Below are 16,944 nucleotides of genomic sequence, written 5' to 3'. Positions count from 1 at the left end.
TCTGACTAGGAACCCTGTCCAGATTCCGGTCCTTCTTCCATTCACATCAAATAATGAAATCTTCATAGCCTCATTCAAAATGTTGATCATTGAAGTTTTTTTCTGATTATAAAAGTACTAAAGGCCCGATACACAAAAATCCGTGCACTCAGGGCGGGGGAGGAGGGGTTCCCTCAGCCTGGCCTGCGCCTTCTCCCAGTCCAGGACCCCTGAACCCCAGGGGATCGGGCCTAAGCTGGCAGTCAGACATCCCTCTGGCAGCCCGGGAACCCTCAGGGGATGTCCAACTGATGGCTTATGCCCGCTCCCCAGGGGAAGCAGGCCTAAGCCGCAGTCGGACATCCTTAGTGCGGCCAAGGAGGTGGGAGAGGCTCCCGCCACTGCTGCTGCGCTCGCAGCCGTCAGCCTGGCTTATAGCTGAGCGGAACTCCCCCTGTGGGAGCACACTGACCACCGGGGGGGGGGGGGGGGGGGGGGCAGCTCCTGCGTTGAGCATCTGACCTCTGGTGGTCAGTGCGCATCATAGTGATGGGTCGTTCCACCTTTAGGGTTCATTTGCATATTACCCTTTTATTATATAGGATTTACACACCTCAGACAATTTTGAAAACGCCAAAAATAACAAGAAATATAAAATTCAGCAGCAACCCCTTTGTCCATAGGCATCATGTTTGTGTATATGTGTATGTGTAAATGTGTATATGTGTAATGGATTAGAATGAGAATTAAAATTTTTGTCAACTTTCTCCCTGAATTTTATCCCAGCCTCCTTCACCACTACTTCCCTTTAAGGACTAATCCTGAGCAGGGTCCATTCGCCAGCTTCTCCTTTCTCTCCTCATCTGCCTTGGCCCCATCTGCTTGACCGAATCAGAGAACTTTTTGAACAGAATTTTCAAATGTTGAATGCTGCCCTCTGGTGGAATTCACTGTGGCCATGACCACTGGCATAAAATACCTGTGGTTCTTGAATATAATTCCTACTCTGGATAACAGGATATCCGATGTCATGGGCCCAGGAATTTGTTATTGGCCTGGACAACAGAAAAATGTCTGGAAAAGCCCCAATACATAGACAGTCCAGGCAGATGTCCTAGGGAGGTATCTTACTTCTAAATAATCCATGAGTCAAAAAGAAAGAAATCAAAAGGAAATTAGGTAAGTAGTAATCTGAACTGAATTAAAACAAAAGCAAAACATATCAAAATGAAGCAGTACTTAGGGAAACTTTATAGCACTAAATGCCTAAAAGAAGCAGGGGTGGGGAGGAACAGGAAGGCAGGATCAACAAGGGCGTAAGGCATATTTTGGAGGTCCAATTATCTTAACTGAGATGGTGGTTTCACAGGCGTGTATATATATATATATATATATATATATATATATATATATATATATGTTAAAACGTATCAAATTATGAACTTTAAGTATGTGCCATTTGTTGTTTATCAATTATGCCTCAATAAAGCTATTTTAAACAGACATATGGCTAGTGTCTACATTATCACACAGGGCAATTTGAAAGCAATTACTAAAAGAAAACTAAAAGGATGTATAATTAACTAGCTAGTAAAGGTAAGATAGACTTTTTTCAAAAATTACTTAATTCACCTAAAGTAAAGCAAGTCAAGGAAGTGAACAAAAGTAAACTGGCACTACAAATAAAAACAACTAAAAAAATATTAGATTTAAACCCAATTATATCAATAATTACTGTTAGGGTTTGGCCAGTGACATGGGCTGTGAAATAATTCACAATTAAAAGAAGAGAGCCCAGCCCGACCAGCATGGCTTGGTAGTTGAGTGTTGCCCTATGAACCAGGAGGTCACGGTTTGATTTCTGGGGTCAGTCGGGGCACATGCCCCAGTTGAGGGGCAGGAGGCAGCCAATCAATGATTCTCTCTCATCATTGATGTTTCTATCTCTCTCTACCTTCCTTTCTGAAATATATATATATATATATATATATATATATATATATATATATATATATTATTCAGAGAGGAAGTTTATTTTACTTTCCCGGAAGGGGAAGGACCAGTGCATTACTAAGCGATACAAGGGCAAGAAACAAAAAGCGGCTTCCCCTTTTAAAGGTTAATGGTTGCTGTTGCTAGGTGACAAGGAAGAGAAGGAGATTTGGGGCTAAAGTTGACTTTTTTTTCAGGAGACAGTCCAGGCAGATGTCCCAGGGAGGTATCTTACCAGTATTTTTCCAAAGCCTGTAAAACATTCTTAGAGCAAAAGTTATAAAGAGTTCAAAAGAGGCTTGTTTGAAGGGGAGGAGGGAAAGTAACTTTCTACTAACTAGAGACTCCTTGATGCAAATTATCACTGAGTTGTAAAAACAGCAGGGAGGAGGTGGACACAAGAATGTGGCCTTGAAAGTAACTTATCATGTCCCTCATGATAAGTTTGAACAGAGGGGCTGTTTGAACCAGAGGAGCTAATAATCTTGGGGTTTAATTACAAGGTGTTTCTTATAGCTTACTAGAGGCCTGGTGCATGAAATTCATGCACGGGGCGGGGGGTTGTCCCTCAACTCAGCCTGCACCCTCTCCAATCTGGGACCCTTTGAGGGGGGTCCTGCCTGTTTAGGCCCAATCCCGGTGAGGTCCCTTGGCCTGGCCTGGCCTGGCCTGCGGGGATCGGGCCGAAACTGGCTCTCCAACATCCCCCAAGGAGTCCTGGATTGTGAGAGGGTGGTTCTCCGGTGATGCACCCCCACCTCGGGCGCCCTCCTCTCTGGGTCCAGGGTGCAGGTGAAGCAGATTCAGGGCCAACAGTGCCCCAGCAGCAACCTGACCCACAGCCGATTCCATGAGAAATCAGGCTCTCTCCTCTACTGGTCAGAGCGTCTGCCCCCTGGTGGTCATTGTGCATCATAGCTACCAGGCAAACAGTCGAAGGGTTGCTTAGGCTTTTATATATATATATTTTGTCAAACAAATTAGACATAAAGCAAAAATGATCAGAAAAAAAATGAGAAATAGTCCACAATCATAGTATGAGATATTTATGCACCTCTCTTGGTAACTGACAAGCAGTAGAACTACAAGAGATTTGAACACAATTAATGACTTAACCCAAGTGACAAAACTGGTTAAATAAGGAATAGAAGTAGAAGCATGTTGTATATAAATGTGAAGTTAAATAGCAAAAGAAACAACTTTAAATGTTCAAAGTGGTACTGTTATCGGTGGAAGTGCGGTATCCCTTTCCCCACTGAGTGCTGGGGGAGGGATCCTTCCAATATCACAAGAAAAAGAATTTTTTGAGACTCACGTGGGAGGGTGAGGGATTTTTATGGATATGGAATTATATCCCTGGGTTTCCAAAGACCCATTTACCTTGATCCAGTCCTGGAAGAAGTATCGCTGAGGATTCAGTGGCGCTAAAAGCAAAGCCAGTGTCCAGAGTTTCTGTTCCACGTTGGTACTGCATCGGGCTCGTTGCAGTCTATTGGTCCATGGCTGAGTGTAGGAATGTGAGAGCCATGAATGCGAGAGTGAGTTCCTTTTACCAGGGACTTAAGTATCCCAAATCTTCCTGTCCTTGCAGTGGCCATCCCTACTCTAGCCAATGCCCTGTTCACAGGGGTGACTGACGAACAAGTACCTTCTCTCTGTCACCCAGACTCTACAGGGCATGCATCTCTTCTCCCCCTGCCCAGCCCCTTCCCCCAGGCATCTGTGGTGAATAGACCAGACCTGTGGTCCCCTGGAGAGTGTAAAGCTGCAGCTTCCTGGGACAGCTGCCCAGCTGACAGGCCTACAATATTTGCTCCTTTCCTGTTATTTTTTTTCTCCTTTCCTGTTATTAATAACTAGGTTAATTATAACAGTTTCAGTGCCACAGGAGGAAGCACTAGCAAGTAGGACTCTCCCACTGGTGAAGGAATGCTGTTTCCTCTGGTAATACCCTGAACCCAACAAGGGAAACCTTGAACTTCTGTCAGTTGTAGTCCATTGTTTTCACACTTACTCATTTTCTAATTGAAAAAGCACATGTGTAATGAGACTCAGATATAAAAAGAACTTTGTAATACAGTGTATCATCCTAAAAATAATTCATCTCCAACCAAGGCTCGTTCTAGAAATTTCCCTGAAGGGTTTGGGTTTGGAGGGTACAGTTTATTCTGGCCAAACACAAATCTTTATTTGAAACATCTAGAATTTCTAGATGTTTAAAAGTGAACAGCAGGCCCAGCCTGGGTGGCTCAGTGGTTGAGCATTGACCCATGAACCAAGACTTGGTCGTGGGCTCGGTTCCCAGTCGGAACACATTCCTGGATTGTGGGCTCAATCCCCAGTAGGCGGCGTGTGGGAGGTAGCCAATTCATCGATGTTTCTATCTCCCTATCCCTCTCTCTAAAAGCAATACAAACATTTTTTTAAAGTGCAAAACATATGTTAAAAAGTAGAGAGTTAAAGTGACATCCTTTAAGTATTTTTTTCTGAAATGGTCATATTTGGGGAATGGGATTGTTTGTTTGTTTGTTTGTCTTGAGAGGGGATGGAATTGTTAAACTTGATGCCTTGCAGAGTATGCTGATTGTTTACCAGATGATGGAGGAGGAGGAGGAGGAGGAAGGAAGTACAGAGAGAAGGGATCTATGCCCACAAGTCTTTAGACAAGCTGACTGTCTAAGCGTTGTTGTGTATGTGCATTTTAGTCAATTCTACCACATATTCAAGGATAAATAAGTCCTAAAGCCCAAAGTATACTAAACACAGAGGCAGTAAAGTAATTACAAGTGCCCTTTTGTTAGTTTTTAGGAAGGACTGTCTTCTGGGAGTCTTTGCTAATCCACCTGTTGGAGCTAGATGTAGTCCTGTACTCAGTCACTGAGGTGGTGGAGGAGGGAGAAGAGGAAGGGTGAGGGGAAGGGCTCTTTGCTAGTATCCCCATATCTAGAAGACAGTTTTAGGTTATAGTCACAGGTCTATACATGCATTTTTGTAAAGTACCTCTGTTTACTGTGGACAAGATTCATTCTTTTTTTAAAAAAAAAAAAATTTGTATTGATTTCCGAGAGAGAGAAACATCAATGATGAGAGAGAATCATTGATTGGCTGCCTCCTGTACGCCCGCCACTGGGGACCACGCCTGCAACCCAGGCACGTGCCCTGACCTATTGGTTCATGGGTCAACACTCAACCAACTGAGCTACACCAGCTGGGCAATAAAGATATAAACTTAAAAAAAAAAAATTGTAAAAGTTCCCTCGGCCAGCCAGCACAATTTTAGGCTTTGTTGGTAGAGGGCGCTAAAGGGATGGGGCAGGGCGGAGCAGGTGAAGAGGCCTCCCTTCCTGAGTGGGGTGCTTGTCTTCCTGCCCCTAAGGCAGGGCCTCAGCTCACAGGCCTCCGTGGTGCTCGCCCTCCGGGAGACTGAGTCAGCAGGCCAGGCGCCGCCTCTGGCCCCAGCTCCCCCTTGCTGCCTGCTGACAAGCTCTGGCTCTTGACACCCCAGGGAACTTCCCCACCACCAGGGGGCGCAGCCCCATTTTCTGCCACCGGCTTTGAGTCCCCACTGGGGGTGGGAAGAGCCTTCCCAGCTGCCTTTCTTCCTTGGGTGCTCTCCCTCACCGGGAGCAGGGGTGGGGGAACCCTTCTCCTGCCAAGGGCATTTTGGAAATTTATACTTATAATTCACTTATTATAAATGTATGTTGCAATTAAAAAAAGCTCCTAGGTTTATTGAATTTCAAGTCCCGCCTGGTTGCCTTGGCAGGGCCACACCAAATCATTTCGTGGGTCTTACCCGGCGATAGACCAGACGTCCCCCACCCCTGGTCTAGAGGGATTTTCCCTTGGAGTGACAGGGGTGCTGCCCATCTCTAACTGGACCCTAACTGGGAGACACATCTGCATGGCTTTGCACACTCTGTATCTGAAGAAAGCAAGCTGCAGACCATATGTTTATGTGGGTTACCTGTCCCGATATGATAGGCATCTTTCCAGGTCCCTACACAGAGCCCTAATTCGCTCTTTTAATTCCTAGCTGGTCTAGCATTACAAAGCTTTCTCGGTTTTAATTAGTCATACCCCTGTTAAGGACATAGGGGTGGTTTCTCATTACACACCCTGCAGTTCTGGACATGTGTTTTTGTGAACATGGCTATTTTGAAAAAAACATTTCTGGAAGAGGAGCGAATTGCTCTGTCATAGGGCTGTGCCATTCCATTTTTTTGAGAGGTGTGACATTGCTTTTCCTGGAAGGCTGCACAATTTATGTTACCAGTCGTACTTAAAAGTGCCCACTCCCCACACCTTAGCCCATCTCTTTTTCTTTAATTTTTATTAATCAGAGGGATAGCGACCCATTGTTTGAATTTGTTTTGTGGAGTTACTAAGAAAACTGAACATCTTGTCATAATTTTATTTCTTCTTTTGTGAAATCTCTGAAGCGATAGACAAACCACTGGAGATGATCATTACCTCTGTGGAAGGAACTGCAGGTTTGGGGGAAAGGGGTCAGCATGAAATTTACTTTCCCCATCCATCCTTGTGCACGGTTTTAATTTTTTTTTTACTACGTTCTTACGTTTCATTTCCAAATAAAGGAAACAGAAAATTTAAAACGTTTACAATGAGATGAGAAAGATAGACACATATACACATGAAACAAATGTCTGAACACACAGATACAGGTTACAGCATAGGGAATATAGTCAATAACATCGTTATAACCATGTATGGGGCCAGGTCGGTGTTTGAAACATCAGGGGGACCCCTCTCTAAAGTACACGATTTTCTAACTTGTTTCTCTGCTGTTACATCTGAAACTAATACACAAAAATATCAAATGTAAACTGTAATTGAAAAATTAAAAATAAAGAAAAGTGTGGACAATAAGAGGGAAAAGAGTGATAAGTTCAGTCCAGCCAGCATGGCTCAGTGGTTGAGCATTGACCTATGAACCAGGAAGTCATGGTTCAATTCCAGGTCAAGGGTACATGTTCGGGTTGTGGGCTCAATCCCCAATAGAAGGTGTGTAAGAGGCAGTCAATCAATGATTCTCTCTCATCATTGATGTTTCTATCTCTCCCTCTCCCTTCCTATCTGAAATTATATATATATATATATATATATATATATATATATATATATATATGTAACATGCTAATTGACCATACCTTCTCGATGCCTACCAGCCAATCAAGAGTGAGTATGCAAATTAACCCAACAAAGATGTTGGGTTAATTTGCATACACAGGCGTGGAGCGGCTGGGGGCGGGGCAGCTGCTCCGGGCCTCTGGGCAGCGTGGGAAGGCAGAAAGGCAGCTCCGGTCAGAGCGAAGGTGCTGCTGGGAGCCAGGGCAAGGAAGGCCCATTCTTGCACAAATCTTCGTGCATTGGTCCTCTAATATATATAAACACATATATATATTCATATATATGTGTATATATGTATATATATGTATATATATGTGTGTATATATATATATATATCCTATATAATAAAGAGGTAATATGCAAATTGATCATCACTCCAACACACAAGATGGCCGCCCCCATGTGGACACAAGATGGCTTCCACAAGATGGCCAGCAGGAGAGGGCAGTTGGGAGGGACCAGGCCTGCAAGGAAGGCCAGTTGGGAGCAATCACGCCTGCAGGGGAGGGCAGTTAGGAGTGACCAGGCCCTCAGGGGAGGGCAGTTAGGGGCAATCGGGCCGACAGGGGAGCAGTTAGGTGCCCATCAGGCTGGCAGGGAAGTGGTTAGGGGGTGATCAGGCTGTCAGGCAGAAGTGGTTAGGGGCAGTCAGGCAGGCAGGCAGGCGAGCGATTGGGAGCCAGCAGTCCTAGATTGTGAGAGGGATGTCCTTTGAGGGGTCCCGGATTGGAGAGGGTGCAGGCTGAGCTGAGGGACACACACCCCCATGCACGAATTTTGTGCACCAGGCCTCTAGTATATATATATATATATATATATATATATATATTTAAGAGTGATAAATAAGTTCAGAATTCTAAAACTCCACGCTCCTAAATAGAAAGGTGGGGCTGGAAAGGGGCCAGGTTTACTCTGGCTTCAGGGCCTGTAAAAGCAGGTGGCGTGGCTGTGGGTGAGCGAGCAGCAAGCCTCTGGAAGGACTTTAACACAGTCCTGCCTGCCCATGGGCGTGTGAGACATCGAAGCAAAGTTGCGCCGAGGGAGGTGGCTGGGCTGTAGGAGGGAGTCTGCTCAGCACACCCGCATGTGTTCTCTTCCCGCCATGAAGCCGGTTTCATTTTCCTTTCCAGAAACTCTAACCCCTTACTCACTAAACACAAGGAGCAGGAAAAGGGGGTTGGGGAGCCTGGCGAGTGGGTGTGGCACTTCCAGGGAATCCGGACCTAAGGCATCCGTGCCAAGGGCTGGAGGAGGGAAACCACCAACAGACAGCGTTCAATTACTGGAAGAATGAGTCACCTTTCCTATAAGTAACAGAGTTCATCACAATCTAGAACTTGGCCAAGCCCATTTCTCACAGACCTGGAACTGTTGATAAAGTTGGCTTGTCCTTGACCACTGGTCGTGCCTGGAAGTTAAGGTCCCTCACCTGGGGCAGCTCTTAGCCAAGGGTGGAGGGTGAGGGGGGATGGATGCCTCCCGTGGAGTGGAACTCAGGACAGAGTTCCCCCCAGAGCTCTCCGCGAGGCCAGGCCAGGACAACAGGCGTGGCCTCAGCTTTGCCTGCCTTCTCCCCTCCCTTCCAGGTCCTGCAGCCAAAGAGCAATTCCTGAACAAAACACATGGACAAGAAGCCTCCTGAGTCCCTGACTAAACCGGGGCATTGTGTGTGTGTGTGTGTTGGGGGGGGGGTTGTTTTGTTTTGTTTGAAGGAAGGGGAAATTGTAACATGTTTTGTGTGCCCAGGGGAACGAGCTGAGGGAAAGGGGAAAGTTAATTTAGCAGGAGTGGGGAGGGAGGCTCCGGGAGTGAATTCCTTGACGGGGTGGTCCCTGCACAAGAGGAGGCGTTGACTCTTGGGGGTCGCACAGATAGCTCACCCATTGCCACCAGGAGAGAAAGCAGCAAATGAGGGTCGAATGCAGGTGGAGCAGGAGGCTTGGTGGTGCAAGAGGAAGTCTCTTCCCATGACTTCCCTCAGGGAAATGAGGCCACAGAGTGCAAGTGAGGAGAGTGGACCGTGATAGAGGTCTGAGGAGACCAAAGAAGGCGGAGATCGTCCAAGAGAACAAAAGGGTGATCTTACTAGGGAAATGTCACAGGTTGTGGTCATTGGCTTGAGGTCAGTCTCCAACAGTGATGTTTTTCCACAAGCCACAACTAGGAATTCCAGTACACATGTGGTTAAGCAGACATATGCGGTTAGCAGACATATGAGATTAACCAGAGTTCAGATTCTGCCCTGAGAAGGACTGAGGGAAAGGCAGAGGTGTTTAGGGTGGGTGCAAGAGGGAGAATTTATGATGACACGGGACTCTAGCTGGGTAAAGAGGAAGGAAGGGGAGGCTGTTGGAGGGAGGGGCCTAGAGGAAGTGAGATGGAAAGATAGCAGGCGGTTGTCTGACGGAGGGGCATGCTTGAAATTGAGACTTGAGTGGAAGTACAGATATTGGTAATGACAAAGTTTACTGGATGCATGATTGGGAAGACATGGAGGTTAAGCTGATTTAAAGAGGATGGGGAGGATCAGGAAATAATGGCAAAGTGTATACCAAAGAGGAATTATAAGTGAATTAAACTCTTCTTCTTTATCTGTTCTTGCATTTCCCAAATATTCCACAATGAGCGTCTTTTACTATGTAAGCAGAAAAAAAGGCATTAAGTAAAATCAAAGATATTACTCAAAGGTTAAAAGGAAAAACAACAACTCTTTATTGGTAAGTCAATTACTACTCTTTACAAGTATCCAGTCAACAAAGTTTATATTTATTCCTGTTCGAGAACTGTACCAGTATTTCCAAGCATCTTGCACAGAATCATTTAAAATGAGACCAAATGAGAGAGTTTCACATTGCACACACTTTGCTTCAGGCAATGCCTGTTTTACAATGCACACATGTTTGTATTTGTACCTGCATTAAGAAACCCTGAAATGCCCTAGCCAGTTTGGCTCAGTGGATAGAGCGTCGGCCTGTAGACTGAAGGATCCCTGGTTTGATTCTGGCCAAGGGCATATGCTCAGGTTGCAGGCTTGATCCCCAGTAGGGAGTGTGCAGGAAGCAGCCGATCAATGATTCTCTCTCATCATTTATGTTTCTATCTCTCTCTCCCTCTCCCTTCCTCTCTGAAATCAATAAAGATATATATATATTTTAAAAGGAAACCCTGAAATTATTTATGGGATGAGAAGGTAAGGACTGGGCATATGATAGACAGAAATGGGAGTGAGACTTTACTTAGGTACCTTTTTATGTTTTATTACCTTTGAACAATACAAAGATATTATCTATTCAAAAATAAATTTAAAATTATTAATACAATTGTAAATTTTTAATAGAAAAACTCTCTTTTAAATATCAGATATGCAAATTTATGTTAAGAAATGATTGTTTATATTGACAAATGAATCTTTTTTTAAACAGGGGATTTCCCCTAGTACTTTTCACCAAGGTTCCACTTTCAAAAATGTAGTTCCTGTTCTAAAATACAAATCTGTTTCTATATTCTTAACACAACCTTAGAAGAAAACTGAAGACTTTTGACAAGACCCATACCCCACCAGAAAATAAAGTTAAATAACTTGTTGCTCACAGTGCATACCTCCTTGAGGATAATGATACTTGTGTGGTATGGCTCGAGTTTAGAATGAGAACCAGTGGTTTTAAGTCCCTTCTAAGGAGGTAGATTCAAGTCCAACAGAGAAAGGAAGGATTACAGCTGTCCACGTGTGAAAACCAGGTGGCAGGATTGCAGAGCAGTAGATACACGGGATTGCAAACCCTTCACTAACAGCTGTGAGAATTCAACAAGTCACCCAACAATCAGAAGGCTGGACCACAGGGTTTCTAGAGTTCTTGTAAGCTCCCAAATCCATGACTCTGCATGTGATGCGAGTCCCCGCTGCTAGAAGAATGGGAGGTGAAGGATAGTGGAGGATTGGCAACCTGTCATGGGTGAGAGGATGGATTGGAGCAGGTTTCAAATAGATTAACCACGGGCACCAGACAATAAATCCGAGGGCCTCCAGCCGAGGACCCTCATCCATGCTACATCAAAAAGTTCAATGTATGGGCACACAATGCAATATACAGATCATGTATCATAGCCATGTTCACTTGAAACCTCTATAATCTTATTAACCAATGTCACCCCAATTAATTTAATTTTTTTTAAAGTTCAACACTTTTGTAAACATCAGGATGTGAGCACAGAGTTTGTGAAGCAGAACTCAAATGCATATAACGTGGTCATACGGAAGACCCAGGATGCACTTCTATTAATGTCTTTTCATTATCACCAAAAAGGAATGACAACATTTAAAATGATGGCGGAGGACTCAAAGACCCGGAGAAGGAAGCCACAAACACCCGTGGATCCAAGAATTCTAGGCTGAGAACAGCTTGACTAAATCACTCAGACAGCATCAGACCTGGAAGACTTTGTAAGGTAGATATGGCACAAAAATTATCTCTAAAATGAGCTAAACTTCTAATTTGATTGGCTTCAGTGGAGACTTGATCATTGATAAAGGGGTGTTATTCAGCAGCATTTACCACTGAATTATACTGGTCAGTGTCTATTCTGACTGGCCAGTACCCACAATGCACCAGTTGCTTATTTGTTTCAATAACCTGAGCATTGGCCGGGAGATAATGGATTACTAAGGGGGAATCCCCTTGATATCATACCTGCCCATCACCAAGGTCAGTCCCCGAAGTAGTCCCACACAGTGAACCCCCAATGTTCCCCACGAGGGAGACTTCCTAAGCAGTGTTGTGTCTGTCTGGACTCAGAGCCAGGAGCTGGTCTTGTTGCTGCGGGGACATGGGGAGCCAGTGAGGGAAGAGCCAGCTTTTCACTCAGAGGACGGCAGTAGGTACTGCTAGTGTTGATTTGCAGCTACAGTAGCTGGAATTAGATGCAAAGGAACTCAGATTCTGCTATTTTCATCTGCATTACTACCAAAGGACTCTGCCATCTAAAGGCCTTATATGCACAGCAGCACAATTACATTTTATATATATATATATATATATATATATATATATATATGCATATAGGTGTCTCTATTTAGCTATCTATATAATTAAATAGATAACTAAATAGATAGCCATTAAATCTAAGAATATATACAGGATGGGGCAAAAGGTTTACAATTGTCAACCCACTTTTACCCCACCCTGTATGTGTGTGTATATATATATTCCTTAATCCTCCCCACAGATAATATTTTCTCTAATTTATAGATAAGGCTCAAAAAACTAGCTTGAGTTAGTGTCTTAGAGCAAGGGCGTCACAGGGCATCCCAAATCCAAAGCTTCTACCCCCCGATTCTCTGCTCTGCCCTGCGCCACGCCATGCTTCCCTTGCAGGGGAGGACTGGTAAGCGGCCCGCAGCTGTGCATGTGCAACTGAACAAAGACTGTCACCCCCAGCTGTTCCTCTGGCTTGTATGAACCATACTTCTAGAAGACCATCCTGACATGTGGATCCCTTTGCCAAGCTACATTCAAATCCGCGTGGTTACTAGTTACATTAACAAGGTTCTCCTGACCATTTCGCCTAGAAAGTTCGCCATAAATGAATTTGACTTTCACAGAAGTAATTCTAAGACCAGACAGCACTGAGAATGGTCGTCATTCCCCGACGCCTTTCATGAGCATCCGCACGTCCAAGGGGCCGTTCCTAAAGCCCCGCTGTGTCCCATGACTGCTCAGTCCACTTACACGGGAAACAGAATCACGTAAACGGTAACCGGCTGGGAGGCGGCAGCATGGCCCTGCCTCATTGGGCCGCAGCTTCCTCATCTATAAACGAAGGTTTTATCGCAGCACTTTCCATCTCCCTCTTTCCAAGAATTCAAAAAGAGAAATTCCTCTCGAAATTGAAAACAGAGTTCACGTACATACAAATGTTCAAAACCTTCGTGTTAAAAGCGCCAAGGCTGCCATACAGAGCCGCCTCCCCACAGGCGTAGCCAGACACCTCCCTGGCCAACGAGGGGCAGCAATCCCTGCGAGCAGCGTGGGTCCCCCAAGCTGCTCCTCTCCTCTTCCTGTGGCTGGAGGAGCCCAGCGAGCGTGTGAGTGCAGCTGCCAACCCTGAGGCCCCGGCCAGGAGACCCGGGCTGTACTGCAGAGTCCCCCTCAGGCCTCGCCGGGAGTCAGCTCCATGCATTCCTGTTTGCAAGTGGCAGAGGCAATAAATCCTTTGCTTCCCTCCGTCTGAGTTGAGTGTTCTGTCACCAGCCTCTGCAAGGTTCTGACCCACAGGGAAGTAGCATCAGGTTGTCAAGTTCCTGCTCCCAGAGGAGCTGAACGTGTGTCTGGTGTACGCTCAGCTGTCATTGCCTAGAGCCAGCCCCGCTCCTGCAGCAGCACCTTCCTGAGCAGGGAAGCAGGAGGCGGGCGTGGCTGTAAACCCGAGGTTCCCCTCGGGAGGTGTGCAGAAGGAAAGCTTTGGGAAGGGAAGAGCAGAGGGAGGGTTGGAAACCATGATCTTGTGATCTCATCATTGGCCAATGTCCAAAACAGGGCCATGGGGAGGGGGACACAGGGAGTGGTCCCTTAGCACAAGGAGTGGTCAGGTAGAGGGGAAATCTAAGCACTTTGGTCCCTAGAGCGAAAGGGAACCTTAAAATGTTCCTCGTTCCACCTTTCCCTTCACAGCTACACAAACCAAAGCCAATTGCTTTTTTCTCAGGGTGCAGAGCAAAAGCCAAGATTATAATCCAAGGCATCAATCATTACAAAGAAAAAAAGTCTTGTAGCATTTAGAGTTGTTAAAAAGGGGGAAAACACAGAATTTACTGTGTCAGGAAGTAGAACATTCCTTATTGCTAGAATGACAGACGAAGGCCAGCTCACCATCTGTCACTGATTCCTACGCTGGGTGGGAAGTTGGAAGAGAAGGTTCCTTTCAAGTCTAAGAGTCAGTGGGAACTCTCTCTGGGGCTCCTGAGGTTGGCTCCTGCAGGGGCACAGGGAATATGACTTTTTTCCGTAGTGTGAAGACAGGTTGAGGGATCTGTTTCTTTGTTCCACCACGTCGGCTCACATCATTATTGACAACAGTGAGGATGGATAAGATATCTTCACGTCTGCAGGCAGAGAAGAAAATATATTTTCAACCAGGAGACAGAAATCAAGTACCAGGTCTTAGAAATAAGACCATAAAAAAACAAAAAACAGCCGAAACCGGTTTGGCTCAGTGGATAGAGCGTCGGTCTGTGGACTGAGGGGTCCCAGGTTCGATTCCGGTCAAGGGCATGTACATTGGTTGCGGGCACGTCCCCAGTGGGGGATGTGCAGGAGGCAGCTGGTCGATGTTTCTCTCTCATTGATGTTTCTAGCTTTCTGTCCCTCTCCCTTCCTCTCTGTAAAAAATCAATAAAATATATAAAAAAAAACAAAAAAAAACCACAAAAAACAAAAAAGAAGTAAGACCATAAATTATGTGGCTCCTTCCTAGCCCAACAGAACCAGATTCTAACCAGAATCCAGCCAACTAGAAAGAAATACTTCTGTCCCTAGTTTGTTTGGCTCAGTGGACAGAGTGTCAGCCTGTGGACCAAAGTGGCCAGGGTTCAATTCCGGTCAAGGGCACGAACGTTGGTTGCAGGCTCCTCCCTGGCCCAGGCCCTGGTCAGGGCTCGTGCAAGAGACAACCAATCTATGTGTTGCTCTCACATCGATGTTTTTCTCTGTCTTTCCCTCTCTCTTCCACTCTCCCTAAAAATCAATGGAAAAGTGTCCTCGAGCGAAGATTAACAAAACAAAAAAAGAAGAGAAATACCTCTGAAATTGAAAAAGAAATTCTAAATTATATAAAAATTTCCATTCTACGTTCAGTGTTTAAGGACATTATAATAATTATAGCTTGCATTTTAATGTACTTAGTCCACAAAGGAATTTTACATATAATTATTTTCCTATGTTCTTCCTTCAAGCTGATAGATAGATAGATAGATAGATAGATAGATAGGTCATAGAAAGATGGAAAGAATAGATAGGCAGGTGATAGGGGTGGAGAAAGAGAGCCTGGTATTAATAATGTCTTCTCTATTCTTGGTTTGGAGAGGGATTCAAGATTCAGAGATAAATGTGATACAATTCTAGATCTGAAACACTTAAAATGCAGACATAAAACATGGACCAAGGATAGCATACACATAAAATTCATAATACAAGGCAGAATGTGCTCAATGCCATCTGAAAAGAAGGTCAAAGTTCCGCTGAAAGTTTGAAGGAGAAGGACAGAACTCGGGGCTGGGAGAAGAGAAGGGTCCAGAGAGGAGAGGACATCTGGGCCTGGGTGGCAGGATGTGCAGCATTTCCTGGCAGGAATGTCCCAGGGCGGGCAATACATGTCATCGGGAGCAGCGCCTGGGCTCTGCAGCCAGACTCAGGTTTGAATCGTAGCTCTGTCACTCACGGGTCACGTGGCCTGGGGCACGTTACTTACTTTCCTATGCTCCCGTTTTCTCAGCTCTAAAATGGAGACCACAATAGGACTCATTTTAGGGACTGCCATGGGGATGAAATAAGGTAATTTATGTAAAGCACTTAGAACACCGGCTACAATATCCCACTGACCATCATTGTTGGTATGATTAGCATTACTGCTACTTCTCGTCGTCATCGTTATTTTTCATTATTATTTTTTAAATCCTCACCCCAGGATATGTTCCCATTGATTTTTAGGGAGAGTGGAAGAGAGAGGGAAAGACAGAGAGAAATATTGATGTGAGAGAAACACATTGATTGGTTGGCTCCTGCATGCACCCTGACCAGGGCCCCGGCCAGGGAGGAGCCTGCAACCAAGGTACGTGCCCTTGACAGGAATTGAACCCAGGACCCTTCCGTCTGCAGGGTCCACTGAGTCAAACCAGCTAGGGCGTTGTTGTTATTTTTCAGATGGGAAAGTAAGCCCTGCCCGATTCTAAGTCCTTCCATCCTGATCACACTGGCTGTTCTCTCTCTCTCTCTCTCGCCTGAAATCTTCCTGTGGCTGACTCCCCATCATTCAGCCACTCCCACGATCACCTCTCCCAAGGAGCCTTCTTAAGCAGCTCCTTGCCCTCCCCCCGCGCCCCCCCCCCCCCAATATCATGATCCTGTTTTGCTTTCTTTGTAGCAGGCATCACTTCCTGAAATTATCTTATTCATTTAAATACTCATTTACTTACAGTTTTATTATATGTCTGCCTCTTACTGGACTATAAGCTACATGGAGAAGAGGTTTTTTTTAAGGTTTCAAATGAGTTGTTTATTCACTATAAATAAGTGTGTCCACGTTGGAAGAGAAAGTTAGCACAGTACATGTTCACGGCTGGGGGATGGTTTTCCGGTCATCTCCAACAGGGCAAAAACTTCAAAAACACCGAAACACCCGAATGTTGGAATTCAGGCCTTTACATAAAGTCCCTTGCAAAAACAAAACGGAATAGAAACGAACCGAACAGAAGGGGCAGGGCAAATTTTTTTTAAAAAGGAAAAGGGGCTGAAACCGGTTTGGCTCAGTGGATAGAGTGTCAGCCTGCAGACTGAAAGGTCCCGGGTTCGATTCCAGTCAAGGGCATGTACCTTGGTTGCAGGCACATCCCCAGTGGGGGGTGTGCAGGAGGCAGCTGATCGATGTTTCTCTCTCATCGATGTTTCTAACTATCCCTCTCCCTTCCTCTCTGTAAAAAATCAATAAAATATATTTTAGAAAAAGAAAAAAGAGAGAGAGAAAAGCTGAGGTCACTCAAGGCTCCAATCCGGATTCCCTGTCTTAATTCCCAGAAGAACACTGTGGCCATCTCTAGAGGTGGGGGACTGG

General features: G+C 45.2%; 1 protein-coding gene across 1 annotated transcript in view; it reads right to left on the bottom strand.

The window, feature by feature from the left end:
* Positions 1-9,810: 9,810 nt before the first annotated feature.
* Positions 9,811-16,944, bottom strand: part of CASP10 (caspase 10) — a 37,794-nt gene continuing 30,660 nt past the window's right edge. The window contains exon 8 of the mRNA XM_079781835.1: positions 9,811-14,221. Coding sequence (XP_079637961.1) covers positions 14,047-14,221 — 175 coding nt within the window. The 3' untranslated portion in view covers positions 9,811-14,046. The remainder of the gene's footprint in view (positions 14,222-16,944) is intronic.

This window comes from Cnephaeus nilssonii (genome assembly GCF_951640355.1).
Source record: "Cnephaeus nilssonii genome assembly, chromosome: 10".
Lineage (NCBI taxonomy): Eukaryota > Metazoa > Chordata > Mammalia > Chiroptera > Vespertilionidae > Cnephaeus > Cnephaeus nilssonii.
Note: the sequence above shows the minus strand (reverse complement) of the source record. Positions and strands in the feature narration are given on the sequence as shown.